Source organism: Peromyscus californicus, unplaced genomic scaffold, assembly GCF_007827085.1.
Source record: "Peromyscus californicus insignis strain IS unplaced genomic scaffold, ASM782708v3 Scaffold_2__1_contigs__length_46816999, whole genome shotgun sequence".
In the NCBI taxonomy this organism is placed as follows: Eukaryota; Metazoa; Chordata; class Mammalia; order Rodentia; family Cricetidae; genus Peromyscus; species Peromyscus californicus.
In genome coordinates this window covers 11,128,868-11,143,546 of record NW_026294540.1, presented here as the reverse complement: position 1 = coordinate 11,143,546, position 14,679 = coordinate 11,128,868, and the positions used below count along the sequence as shown (strand labels likewise).

The following is a 14,679-nucleotide window of genomic DNA, read 5'->3' as shown; positions in this document are numbered from 1 at the left end:
TTCAGTGATGTAGACATTGATAAGGTGCCCATGCTCCTGTAAGCAACCCTAATGAAACACCTGAGAGACAGATAGACAGACAGGGATGGACACGACACACATGTGCACACACACACACACACACACACACACACACACACACACACACGGGGGGGGGGGGGGGGGGAGAAAGGAAGAGCCCCTAAACTGAGCCCACAGACGGAAAATGCCATTGTAAGTGGGAGTGAGAAGATGGGTTACTTGAAAGTAAGCTCATTTTAAATGACATTTAACTTATTTTACAATATGATCCAATTAGCATATTTTACATTGCGTTCCAATTAGCATATTTTACATTATGTTCCAATTAATTACCAGCTCTTCAACAAGATTAAATCAAGCATTCATTTTTTTCCCCCACTAAAATTATATCCTTCACTTGAGACACTCCCCACGTCTCTTAGGGCAGGAGGACATTTGCATACAGTCTCATCACCACGGTCAGCTCTCTGGGGACAGCTTTGGCATCTTGTAGCCTTTTGCCGCCTGAGGATACCATATGGAGCACTGGGGGACCCCCTGGACTCTTGGGGGTATCATGCCAGGCTCCATGCTCTATGGGATCCCTCAGAGTGTCAAGATGTCACACAGAGCATCAAGGCCATGGTGGTCCTGATCCATGGGTCAGTCACCATGTGGCTGCCCAGGTTTCACATCCAAGAAGCTGGCCCCCGGCAGAAGCAGGGGGGAGCCAGCAACTGCTAAGTACCTGGAAACATATGGGAAGGGATAGAAGGGAGAAGAGGCAGGGGAATGGTTCCAAGGCACCAACAGAGTTCACGCAACTGAGCCACCGAGACTTCACATGCCCACTGTCACTCCCAAATGCCTCCCTTCCGACACATCTCACTACAGTACCCAATCCCTCCGACTGTGTCCAGCCTCCTCGGCAGCTGGCCTGACTCTGCACTGGGTCTCAGTGCAGAGCAGTGAGGCTGGCGGGGGGTGGGGGGGCTCTCCTGGTATGGGGGAGGGAGTTAAAAACATGAATTTTTCCAAGGAAGGGGCGATCTTGACCACCCCACCCCAGATCCTCTTGCTTGGCCATGAACATCTGTATGGAGCTGCAGCTGTGGCAGACACTTAGCTAAGACGAGGAAACAAGCATGACACCCAGAAGCCAGCACGGTGACCAAGTGCAGCTGTCCAGTAACCCAAGCGCTGGTCCGCCATGGTACTCTGAATGATGGGCATGGCCAGGCATCGGCGGGCACCCACCTACTTCCAAGCTCTAGGTACTTGAGGAAGCACACTCCTGCCTGGATATGTAAGGGTGACTGGGAACCTGACATCAACCTCTGGCATCCACAGGCATATGCACACCCGTGCACACACCTACACGTATACTCCCATGCACAGGTACACACAACACACACCCACGTCACACACACACACACACACACACACACACACACACACACACACTAAAAGAAAAAAGAAAAACAACAGGAATCACATGTTTAAAGAGATAACAGCTTGGGGTGGCAGGTAATAATAGAAGCCACAGAAGGTGACGTGATGGATTCGCTAAGGAAGGAAGCAGACATCCAAAGACGCAAATGAAGCAGCAGCCAGAGAACAGTGAGTTAGATAGAAGTGGCTGAAGAGAGAGTTAGCTGATTGGAAAGTGGACTAGAAGAAGTCGATTAGAACAAGCGTGGAAAGTCCCCCTTCCTCCCAGGCCCGCTTCTTCCCCTTCCCTCTCCCTCCCACGGTGTCATCCTTCCTCTCCGTCCCCCCTCACTCCTTGCTCTCTCCCATGCCCTCCCCTCTGCCCCCCTTACACCCACTTTTCTTTTTCCATTCTCTCTTTTCTCCCCCCCCCCAATCCTTGTGCCAATTTTCTGTTTTTGTTTTCCATCTTTTTTGTCCACCTGACACAAGCTAGAGCCATTTCGGAAGAGGCGGAGAACCACAAATGAGAAAAATGCTTCCCTCAGGATGGCCTGTGAGCAAGCCTGTGAGCGGGCATTCTCGTGATCAGCGATTGAGGTGGGGAGAAGCCCAGCCCACTGGCGGTCCTGGGTTCCCTAAGAAAGCAGGCCGAGCAGGCCATGGGGAGCAAGCCAGTCAGCAGCACCCCTCCCTGGCCTCTGCATCAGCTCCTGCCTCCAGGTCCCTGCCCCGACTTCCCTCAGTGACAGAGTGTGATCTGGAAGTGTGAGTTGAAGCAAACCCATTCCTTCCCAAGTTGATTTTGGTACGTGGTGTTTACCACAGGGATAGAAACCCTGAGTAAGGCAACCCCGGATGAGGAACCCCAGCCTGGAGGCTTCCCAGGCTCCTCACATTCTCACCAAATCGCCTAGTTCTGCTCCCTTCCATCTTGTCTGACTCTGGCCCACCTGCAATTTTTGACACCGGGCTGCATCCAGAACCATCACTGCAGGCTCCTCGCGTTGGGTCAGTATACATGGTCTCCCCACAGCCTGCCTGGGTTTGGGGCACAGCAGCTGCCTCTTCGTCCCTCCCCAGGAACCATTTCCTCCCCCTGACTCAGCACACACCCTCCCGTGCTGGCCTCCACCAGCTCAGTTCCAACCCAAGGCTCACTTCCAAACGGGGGCTGTTGGGGGGCTGATGCAGAGAGAGCTCCTCCACCACCCCACCCCACCCCTGCCACTGGCTGCCGAGCCCCAAGAGGCTGAGATGGGGGAACCTGCCCACAACCTTAGTCCTGAAGCAAGGCAGGAAGCCAGCCATATGGAGTGTGGTCTCCAGGGTTGGTCTGTTCCCGAGAGAGTCCTTTTGTTCCATCTCGTTGTCTTCTTAAGGCCACTGCCTTAAACACTCTGGAACACTCAGACCCCGAAGTTCAGGGCCAGAAGAGAGCAAGGCAACCTGGCGGATGGTAAATGACAGAATGTTCTCGCTTCAATAATGAAGTGTTTTTTTTCAAAGCTGGTTAACATTTACCAAGGTTATTGGCAATCAGGTGTTTTCAGAACTCAACATTGGTAAGACAACTCGGTCCTTCCACTCTGTGCCTGTGAAGAAATAGCAGTTAGTACCATCGCGTGTTACAGATGAGAAAACAGGCTCAGAGATGTAGAGCAACTTGTCCAAAGTCACACAGCAACGAAGAGTTAAAGCCTTATTTAACTGGAATGGCAGGACCCCAGGGTCCACAGGCTCATCTCTTGCCTGAAAGTGGTATATTCATTGCTTTCTTGCACAATGACCAAATACCTGGCAGAAGCAGCTTACGGGAGACGGGCTCCCCTTCTGGCTCACAGTCTGAGAGGACACAGTTCATCATAATGGGGAAAGCATGGGTGAGTTCACGGTGGTGGGAACCAGAGGCAGGGGTTCTCACCTCCAAGCAGAGAACCCAGGCAGGGAGTATGTCCAGGTTATGACTCTCAAAGGCCAACCTCCAGGGCTCGGGGGAGGATGGCCCAGCTGGTGACGTGCTTGCCCTGCCAACATCTCCAGAACCCACATTTAAAACGAAAAGCAAACCAGGAGGTGGTGGCACACGCCTTTAATCCCAGCACTCAGGAGGCAGAGGCAGAGGCAGGAGGATCTCTGTGAGTTCCAGGCCAGCCTGGTCTGCAGAGCAAGATCCAGGACAGGCACCAAAACTACACAGAGAAACCCTGACTTGAAAAACCAAACAACAACAACAAAACACAAACAAAATAAACAAAAATCAGGCCCAGAGGCACACACTGATGATGCCAGTGTGGAGTTGATGGAGACAGGAGGATCCCCTAGCACTGGTCAGCCAGCCTAACCTACTTGGGGAGCTTCATGCCAGTGAAAGGATCTGTCTCAAAAAGCAAGGTGGACAGTTCCAGAGGAACAGTACCTGGGGTGACCTCTGGCCTCCACATGAATGCACACTCACACGCATCTGCACATACACAAACATGCTCACGCACCACTAACACCCACCTCCAATGGCCCACACCTCCCAGTTCAATGCTTCTACAACCTCCCAAAATCGTGCCACCCACTAAAGACCAACTGTTCAAACACAGGAGCCTGTACACCATAAGAAACAACAGGTAGGGCTGGAGAGATGGCTCAGTGGTGAACAGCACTGGCTGCTCCTTCAGGGGACCCAGGTTCAATTCCCAGCCCCCACATGGCAGCTCACAGCTGTCTGTGACTTCAGCTCCAGAGGATCTGATGCCCTCTTCTGGCCTCCACAGGCACTGCATGCATGTGGTGCACATACATATACACAGACAAACATTCGTACACATAAAATAAAAATAAGTATATCTTTTTTTTTTTAATATGGCAAGCACAGGACTCTCTGAAATGCTACCACTGAGGCAGGCAAGGCCCACAGGGGTTCACTCTCTGCAGACACATGAAAGAGGTGACAAGAAGGGCAGGGAACAGCCAGGGACCTGTGGCTGGACAAATGCCCCCCAGCTGCATGCCAACCCCAGTGATAATTATTCCCATGTCTTCACTGGGTACAGGGGGTTTTCGTTTGGGCACGATCTGTGTAGCAAATGAAAGATCACCTGGGATTTTCTGGACAGCCCAAGGTCCTCATGGCGGTCTTTATAAGAGCAGGAAGTCCTTGTGAACAATGAGGATGTCACACTGGTGCCGAGACTAAAGACCCCCGGCAGCTTTGACAATGAAGGAAAGATCCCACGCCCAGAAGCGGGAGGAAAGAGAAAATTGTTCCCCCGGAAGCCTCTAGGGGGCGCAGCTGCCTATGCCGGGATTTGAAGCTGTATTCTTTAAGTTGCCCCACCGGTCGGGCGTCGCAGCAGCAAGAAGGGAGTAGAACAGGATGAAGGTCTGGCCTAGGAGAGTGTCCTCTGCCTGCTTGGCCTGTGAGCTGACCTCACATGACACTGATGAGAAGCTTGGAGAGAGGGTCCCGAGCGCGAATGGCGTTCCGGTCCTCAGCCAAGGTGGGTGGTTCCAGAGGAAAAGTACCTGCGGTGACCTCTGGCTTCCATGTGCGTGCACGGTCACGTGCACCTGCACATGCATAAATGTGCAGGCACACCCTTAAGGCCCACCTCCAGTGGCCCACTCAACACCACACTTCGTGCTCCAATGCGTCCACCGTCTCCCAAAACCTGGCCATTTGCTCCCATGTGTCCGTCTGCGCTCTCCTCTCCCCCTCCGCCCTCCTCCACGCGTGGGGAATCACCCTTTCGCGGGCTCCCACCCAGTGTTCTCCACGGCCTCCCCAGGCAGACTCCGTTTTCAGCTGACCGCAGGCGGCTGACCAGGTGTCAGCGCTTGGCCGGAGCCCAGACAGACAAGAGCAGAAGATCACACCAGGGGAAAACACGGTTGGGGGTGACCACTTCCAGGGCAGCTGGGTCTCCCCACCCACCCAAGCAGGAGAAGTCTCAAGCGACCTGGGCCAGCCATCCAGAAGCTGTAAGAGGGCCTAGCCCATTCTACACTCGGCCTTCCTGCTTCCTGCTTCCTGCTCCTTCCTCTGTGGGTTGTCTGGACCACACTCCATCTGCCATTCCTCCCCTTCCAGGATATTTACCAGCATCAATCATGCCCCAACCTCACTATCATCCCTCCTCCCTTCCAGCTCTCCAAACTGCACCTGAGCCCAGAGGCCGGGTCTCCGCTGTGATAAGGCCACCTTGTGTCCCTGCCAGGCTACCCCTTGGGGTGCTGGCTGATGGAAATGGAGCTGGCTCGGCCATGAGATCAGAGATTTTCCTCCTCTTACGAAAGAGAGGGACCAGTTAAAGATCTGTTTACTCTTCCTCCCTTCTTGCTCTGGACACTTTTGTTTGGGATTGCGGTTTCCAGCGTCCCAGTGGCCATCTTGTGACATGGAGGAGATAACACTACCGCTGACGTGCCAATCTGGCTGGCTGGCATGGTTAGTTTCAGGTGTCGACTTGGCCTAGGCAGTGGTGTCCAGATGTTTGATCCAACACCCCCAGCTGTCTTCGAGGAGCTGTGACAACGTTGTTAAGATTCGGGTGAACAGGCACTGAGGCAAGAGGCTGACCCTCCGTAGCGTGGGCGGGCCTCACCCAACCACTTGACTGTCTCAAGAGAAAAAGACTGAGGTCCTTGGAGGAAGAAAGAATTCTGTGACCGACAGTCGTCAGCTCTTCCCTGAGCTCCTGCCTGCCCTGTGGCCCCTCTCCATGGTCACAGGAATTCACTGGGAGGGAGGGAAGGAGGGAGGGAGGGAGAGAGGAAGGGAAGACAGAGGGTCAGAAGGAGAGCATTACACACAGTTCCCTTTCTCTGTAGCATCATTGAATCTGAGGTGCTGCCGACCTCCCCGAGGCTCCCCCATTAAGAGTCCTGGGCCAGCAGGTAACGGCAATTGTCACCAAGCCTAAGGACCTGACTTCAATTTCTGGAACCTACATGGTAAAAAGAGAGAACTGTGCCGGGCGGTGGTGGTGCACGCCTTTAATCCCAGCACACGGGAGGCAGAGGCAGGCGGATCTCTGTGAGTTCGAGGCCAGCCTGGGCTACAGAGCGAGATCCAGGAAAGGCGCAAAGCTACACAGAGAAACCCTGTCTCGAAAAAACCAAAAAAAAAAAAAAAAAGATTTAAAAGAGAGAACTGACTCCCATAAGTTGCCCTTTGACCTAAATACATATGCTGGGATACACACAGCCTCCCCCCCCCCCATAAGATTTATTTTAAAAAATTTGTATCCCAAAGCTTGCAGATAATGCACCTGCTTTATCAATTCAAACTGCAATGAAAAAACCCTTCGGCCAGAGGGGACGGAAACAGCAACCAGAAATGATCTCCCATAAACCCGTGCACCAGCTGGGCCTCCCTTAGCTGAGCTGAGATGAGTGACCTGGGGAGTTTCCTCTCTTCCGCTGCTGGGTCTGGATGCCCTTCCTGGGCTGAGTGAGGCTTCAGGGAGCTGACATGGTGGCCAGGTGTACTGTACAACTGTGGGGGTCGCCGGGGCTCCCTCGGGACAGCACAAAGGGACCAGAGGGCTTCCGGGTAAGTAGACATCCTATGTGGATCTGATCTCAGATGTTTCCAAAACAAAAAAAAAAAATTATATTATGTACATGATCGTGTAGCTTGGAGAGAGACCGAGAGACAGAGAGACAAAGAGAGACCAAGAGATGGAGAGAGACCAAGAGACAGAGACAGGGAGATAAAGACAGAGAGAGACCAAGAGACAGAGAGAAACAGAGATACCAAGAGACAGAGACAGAGAGATGCAGTGAGGAGCGGACTGAGGTTTCTGCATCCAGCTCCCCTAACTCATTTGCTGTGTTAGAGCCGTGTCCCCTGATGCATTGAGGGTTAAGCCTCAGCTTATGAATTTAGCGGGGGGGGGGGGGGAGCGTGGCTCAGTCTCTACCATTAGTTCAATTTTCTCATCACTGGGACAAAATACTTGACTGACACAGCCTGAGGGAGGAAGGAGCAGTTGACTGGCGGTTTCCGAGGCTCCCATCCATCAGGAGGAGGACAGGGACTAACAGAGATGAGCCACTCAAATCACGGGATGCCCAGGAGGAGACAAGGCCAGCACTCCAGCGGCTCCTTCTTTTCCTCTCGAGCTGTCCCGGTCATCAGCACACAGGATGATGTGGTCCACACTCGAGGCAGGTCTCTTACCTGGAAACTCCCCCAGGGACACACTCAGAGCCATTTGGCGGGTCATTCTAGAGCCTTCTGTGTTGTCAAAAGGAGCTGAAAGCAAGGTCCCAAAGAGACACTTTCCTGTGTGCTCTTGGTCACTGTTCTGTGCACCCCACAGTGTGGGGGTGATTGGATAAATGATCGGGGAGCACAGCACAGGTGGTGGAGCACTACTCTAGAGTCTGGGAGCGAAGCTTCACATTTGCAAGACAAAGCCCCTGAGGGGTCATTTGCACAACACGAACCTCCGTGGTGCCTGATCAACTGTAAACTCTGGTGTGACTGAGATGGAGAAATCATATGTTCCCAGTTTTTGCCATAATAAGGAGCATTTAAAATACATTTCAAAATAGGTTACCTAAAAAGGCGGCCAGCAGGCGAGCAAGGAAGTAAACTCTGGCCACCAGGGGGCAATCTGCACCAGCTCCTATTTCGTCCCATGGCCCGGCCTACAATTTCTAGAGGAGCAGAAGGACCCGGGTCCTGCAGGTGGATAGACCTCTGTCTTTCCCTTGGCCAGCCTTCCTGTTCCACAGATGGACCAACTCTTTCAGGGGCACCAAACTTCAAGCACACCTGGGTCACATGAACTGGCTGGTTCTTTCTGCGAACGCTTTTCCTCTGTGATGGGGAAAGGAGCCCAGATGAAGGGCACCCACCTTGCCCGGCAGCCAGCAGACTTGGATCCAAAGGGAGAGGTGGTAAGTCCAGCCTCCGTGACGGAGTAGCGAGACGGGGGTCCATGAAGAAGTTATGTACCTGTGTCTTCGGATGCACAGCCCAATAGCCAGGTCCTGGGACGTGTACTCTGCTGCAATGCCCGCTGGGCTTACAGAGTTCCTGGCCCACAGAATGTATTCGAAATGTCCCATTTCTGCCAGCATCTCATGCCCAGCACTGGCTTGGTAGAACTTCTGGGTCCTGGGTCATACAATTCCAGGAGTAACTGAGGCAGCCGAATATGGATCTGGACCCCTCTGGGGACCCAGGAGTGTTCAGCCTGCTTTATTCATTCCCTCTGCTCCATCATCTTCAGGACAGACCCATCCATGCTCAGGCCTGCTAGCCTCCCTGCCATTCCAAATGGCCCCAGGGGTCGAACGCAGAACGCAGGTGTCAGACTTGGCAGCAAGTGTCTTCATCCACTGAGCCGTCGCGCCAGCCCCAGGATAAATGTTTTTTAACCCAACTGTGGATGGCCCCGGGAGGGCTCAGACTGCAGACTCCCTGACTCCACCTGCCTCCATGTCACACTTTCAACTCCAGAAAAACAAATCAGATCCGAGGCCAACCTCAGTTTCTTAGGTGAGGCTTGTTCTCTTGCCGTCTTTGAGAACTCTTCGGGGAGACTTCCTGTGCACTCGGGGGAGACTAGCATTCACAGGTGGATGCTGGGCTGGATGTGGACTTCAGGGTGGGTACAGGATCTTGTCAGCCTGGTCTCCTTACCTCTTGATGGGAAAACACGGATCCTGGGCCACAGCTTAGACATGTGATCATCAACACAGAACCTCCTTGTGACCGGGGTGGGCCTCACAGGTCACCTTTCTGGGGTCCCGCTAATCCACCTTCACCACACCCAGCTCTACGGCCTCAGGAAGTCCCCTGACTTCCAAGGGCCCCAAAGACATTAAAAACTGGCCACACTCTGCTTCCTGCTCCCCCACTTAAAGTTTTCACAATCACAAAAGGACAGAGCACGCTGGTCCCACCTCTGGACGGACAGAGAGGGGCTGAGAAGAGCCCAGAAGCCTGCATCCACCCTGTTCTGTGGGTCATGGACAGGAGGGACAAATGTGTGCTCCTAGGGACTGTACCCCAAGACACAACCCCTCCGGGGCCTGGAGCCACAGGTGGCTAACCATTTACAGCTTCTATCCCGTCTTCTGAGCCATCCTCCATGAAAGGCCTCACTGTGCTCTAAATCCAGCCAGATTCCACTCGTTAGTCACTCAACAAACACCAGGGCTGCACGTTGCCGTGGAAGATACAAAGGCATCTAGGGAGTCAACTCCCAGCTCTGCTCCTTCTTGTGGGAGCTTGGACAAATCAGGTGATGTCCCTGAGCTGCCGGAGACTCTGCTTCCCGCGTGTAAAATGAAGACATAGTCTTTCCTCCAGGGGCTATATGTAACAGCCCTTCCATAAACAGAATCCATCATGCAGCGAGCCCAGGCCACAGATGTGAATAGAGCAGGGGTCCTTAGGCACCTCTTGAGCCATTTCATATAAGTGGTTAAGAAGCTGACGGCGAGATACAGGGCATCACAGAGGAAGATGGATGAATCAAGGAAGGCTGCCTGGAGGTGGTAGTGTTTGCTTGAGCCTTAAGCAGCATAAAGCAAAAAACCCTAGATTGGGTTCCTCTTTCGTTTTTTTTTGCTGCTAAATCCCTGCATGACTTTGAGCCCATGTCTTCCTCCCCTGACGACCTCTGGCTCCCACCTGCCACAAGGTGGTCACTAAGCAGTGGCTACAAATGATTGCAAATGGCTTTCTTCTCCGAAAAATAATCCCATAAGTCTGCTCCTTGGTGCAGGTTGTGTTTTATGCCTCCCCCGCCCTCCCCGGAAGTCATTTGAAGACCCTGAACTAAAATTTCAGTGCTTCCCAATCTTGTGGGAGGCTGTCTCTACAGACCTGGAGGCTGCCCTCCCACAGGCCACTGACCTCCGGCTGGAAGAGCCCAGGATCTGGGAGCTGACCCTGTGGGCCAGAGGGGAGCCTGGGCAGGGGAGGAACTACTCCAGCTGACCCAGTTTGGTTCTGGGAAAGTGCCCAGTGCAGCCTGCCCTTGACCTTGCCCCCTGGAGAGACAGAGGAGCAAGCGTGGGCCACTTTGGGCTAACTCCCAAACAGACCCATTGACCTTGCTCAGCTGCCTAGGCCACAGTTCCCATTCCAAGACAGCCTGAGCAGCCAAGTCCTTATCTTCGCCAATCTAAACACCACAGGCTCGGGAGGACCTCCTCCTTTCAGCCTGTGTGTGTGTGTGTGTGTGTGTGTGTGTGTGTGTGTGTCCTCAGCTGCTGTGTCCAGCTTGCCAGAGGACAAAGGACCCATCGTGGCATCCATTAACCCTTGAACTGCTGTCCCAATTGCTCACCCTGCATTTATGAAACACCTGTTGTTTGCAGGTGGCCGCAAGGGTCTTGGTTTGAGGCCCTCCTTCCCCCCCCCCCCCCCCCCCCCCGCTCCCTGCCTCCAGGCCTGGTCCCTTGCCCCCCTGCGACAGAGAGATGCCATCCCCATCCCTCTGGCCTGGAAGAGCCTGTGGCTGTCAAGGAAAGTGCTACCTGGGTCCTGAAGCCAAATTAGAGAGGGGTGCAGGTCGGGTCGCTGTTCAGGCTCCAATGATGTGGGACTTGATTTTCTTCTCTTTCTTTCTTTCTTTTTGATTTTTCGAAACAGGATTTTTCTGTGTAGCCCTGGCTGTCCCAGAAACCAGGCTAGCCTCAGACTCAGGGATCCACCTGCCTCTGCCTCCCAAATGCTGAGATTAAAGGTGTGCACCACCGCCTGGCTCTTTATTTAGTTTTTAAAGCTGTGTTTATTTTTATTTTCTGTGCATTGGCGTTTTGCATGTACATCTGGGTGAAGGAGTCAGATCCCCTAGAACTGGAGTTACAGACAGGTGTGAGCTACCATGTGGGTGCTGGGAACTGAACCCAGGTCCTCTGGAAGAGCAGTCAGTGCTTTTAGTTGATTTTCATCCTATGTGGGCCTCCTTCTGAGCCCTCCAGGCTCCATGGTTCCATTTGGCTCTAAAATGGGCCTTCTGGGCCCTTTGCTTCTCCACCCCAGAAGGCCTTAGACTATCTTTAAAGCAGATTCATTCATTCAAGCATTTATTGAGCGCCTGTTATGTATACCAGGCGCCGGCCTAGCTGCTAAAACGCAAGGATGATAGACTGGGACTGGGGACCCTTGAACACACCCGGGTTCCTTCTCCCTGCCTGGACCTGATGCCACAGCGGCCCAGCCGGGGACTCAGTGACTCCGGTGTCACGGCGGCTGGGCGGGTCGGTCTCCTCCCCTTCCTCCACCCGCCCCGCCCTGAGGCCGCCTCCACCCGCGGGATCCCGGCGACGCGTCCGACGCGTCTGTGAGCCAGGGCTGCTGCGTTCTTCTGTCTATCTGTCTGTCGGTCTGTCCTCGGCGGGCGAGGTCCGAGCTGGGGCGGAGGCAGGACCGTCCCCTCCTTCCCTCCCTCCCTCCCTCCTGGGAGCCGGCAGGGAAGGAGCCAGCGCGGGGAGATCACGGTGAGAGATGAGTGCAGGGACCCCACATCCCTGGCTCAGGCGGGTCCGCGGGCAGATGCCACGGGGAAGGGACATAGGGACCTGCGGCTCTTTCGCCTCTGGGGACGCGACCCCTGAGGAGAACTGGGTCGCGGCTGCAGCTGGCACCCTCCATCCGTCTCGACATCCCTCATCTTGAACTCGAATCCCTGCATCCCTCATCCTTCATTCCGCATCCCCACATCCTGCATCCCCACATCCTGCGTCCCCGCATCCTGCAACCCCGCATCCTGCGTCCCCACATCCCGCATCCCCGCATCCCACACCGCAGCCCCCGGTAGCGCGTGGCCCGAGGCGGGGGACGCGCTCCAACCGAGCACGGGTCACTGCGGGTGACAGTCTAGGGTCCCGTGCCTGCTCTTCTCCAGGCACCCCAGGGACCGCAGGGCGTGGACCCCCGAACCCCCCTGCCGCCCCCCCACCGGCACCCCATTGTTCTCCACCCGGCTCCCGGGAGGGGGAGGGGGCTGCTCTCTTCTTAAAGGGCCCTCTCCCCTTCTTGTCGCCCCTGCAGGTCTTGAACACCAGTGGGGTGGGGCGTGCCCACGGCCCCCGCCCCCCCCAGGGGTCTCCCAGACTCTGCTTCCAGAGCAGCGATCCCCGCGCTCCGCCCCCTTCCCTAGGAGATCTGTGACCACTCGGGCCGGCCAGGAGAGGGGACAGGGGTGCAGGGGTGCAGGGAGCCCCTACAGTGGAGCCGTCGGGAGGGGCGGAACCGAGTCACCCAGGAGTGAGGCACGGGGTCTGAGACGCAGAGCTGAGCGCGCAGTGAGCAGCAGGCTGGGACTGGGGCCTCCCGGGTGACAAGGCCCTGCGTGGCGGACAGAAGCAACCACAGAGAACTGGGAAAAGGCAGGACCTAGAGGGGCAAGCGCCTCACTCCCGCACCTGCACCGAGGGGACCGAGGAACTAAGAGCACATCCCCCCCCACACCTAGGACAGACGTCGCCTTGAGCGCACCCCTGTGTGCGACAGCTGCGCTCTGCGGGAAGGGGTCCTCGCTGCTGCGTCTGGATGGCCACCCATCCCCCTAACCCAGGCCTCTAGGCCTTGGAGAGGAGCCCAGCTGGAAAAGAGGCCACACTCCTCGCCGCCCGCCCTGGAGAGAGAGGACGACGCTTCCCCGGTGCTCCCAGGCCCAGGAGGAGCTGGGCCAGCAACAGTGGTGACCTGGCCCCCCAGGCGGCAGCGGCCATGTCACGGCCAGGCCAAGGTGTGATGGTACCGGTGAACGGGCTGGGCTTCCCGCCGCAGAACGTGGCCCGGGTGGTGGTGTGGGAGTGGCTCAATGAACACAGCCGCTGGCGACCTTACACGGCCACCGTGTGCCACCACATCGAGAATGTTCTTAAGGAGGATGCCCGGGGCTCCGTGGTCCTGGGCCAGGTGGACGCCCAGCTGGTGCCCTACATCATCGACCTACAATCCATGCATCAGTTCCGTCAAGACACAGGTGAGTGGACCTCTACGGGCCAGGCCAGCCTCTCACAGGATGGGGGGGAGGGGGATGCAACAATACCCCCTCCCAGCGTTCCTGAAAGGAGAGACTGGGGTTCCAAAGATCCTGCCGGCCAATTAGGCTTCCTCCCTCTCCCTCCACTGGGAAAACGGACAGTGTGGCCTGGTCCAGGTTCACACTCTGGTTCCAGCCCTATCTCGTATTAGTTCGGGGGTGGGGGTGAGGGAGATGTGGATAAACGAATCACTTCTCTGAACCTCAGTTTCTTCACCTGCAAAGTGGATGGATCTCTGTCTCTCAGAGCTTTGTAAAGATATTTTTTAAGCGAGTCTCCCTCCCCCAGCACCGAGCCCCTCAGCGCTTTAACACACCCATTTATCAAACTCATGGGTTGTTCGGTTTCTCTCCACCAACTCAAAATTTAAAAAAACAAAAACAAACAAACAAAAAAAAACCCCACAAATCCTAGTGGGCCATTTTACAGGCAAAGAAACTGAGTCTCCCAGAGGCTGAGTGAATCACACTCAGAGTTGGGATCGAAATCCAGATAGCTGGGAGTCCAGAGCTGGCCTGGTGCAGAGGGAGGGGTGGGATGTGGTAATGGTCCAGGTGATACCCGGGGCGCCGTGGTGTGTCCATGGTGGGGGTGGTGTCGTGAGGGAGGAGAGTGTGATGGTGGCTTGGTGACAATGTCATATGGGATTCCTTGATGGTCTGAAACTAGTGGTCCTGCTGGGAGGGATGTTCGGGGTGGCCCGTGATGCAAGAGTGGGGGTTGGGGGTGGTGGGGGGGGTGTTGCTGGCCATCTTGGTGGCCCCATGGTGTGGGTGGTGGCTGCTGATGGCGGCCGACCGTATTTGTAGTACTATAGTAACAGTGACGTTGAAGATGGCCTCACTCTCAGGCCCTCTCTCCTCTTCCGGGGGATTTGTCACCTCCGTGGAGAGTTTCTGCCACATCACTGGGCGGCCTCTGAGACAGGCACTGGGCAGCCAGCGAGGCCCTGCCTTGTGGGAACCTTGGTGTGTTTGACCTCCAGGGGCAGTGATGGGGGCTAGGGGAGGCCTCTGCACTTCCCAGGGTGACCACCGCAAGCAGGCAGCTACCTTGGGGACAATAGAGTCTTCCTCCTCCCTTGAGCTCCCTGCCCAGCCTGAAGGCCGCTAACCACCTGTAGCTTTTTCAACTCACATTAGTTGTTTTTTTTTTTTTTCAATCCATCACCATGTAGCCCCACTTCAATCACTCAGGAGCAGGAGTAGGCAGGGTACAGTGTGGCCTCAGCAT

The 14,679-nt window shown here is 55.3% G+C and overlaps 1 protein-coding gene across 3 annotated transcripts in view; it reads left to right on the top strand.

The window, feature by feature from the left end:
- Positions 1–11,681: 11,681 nt before the first annotated feature.
- Dtx1 (deltex E3 ubiquitin ligase 1) overlaps positions 11,682–14,679 on the top strand; it is a 32,289-nt gene continuing 29,291 nt past the window's right edge. Inside the window, exons 1-2 of one of the 3 annotated variants that reach the window (XM_052755224.1) lie at positions 11,682–11,892; positions 12,870–13,385. In XM_052755224.1, coding sequence (XP_052611184.1) covers positions 13,127–13,385 — 259 coding nt within the window. In that variant the 5' untranslated portion in view covers positions 11,682–11,892; positions 12,870–13,126. Of the gene's footprint in view, positions 11,893–12,445; positions 13,386–14,679 lie in introns of all 3 variants that reach the window. The other 2 variants (XM_052755223.1, XM_052755225.1) reach the window with 2 other exon arrangements.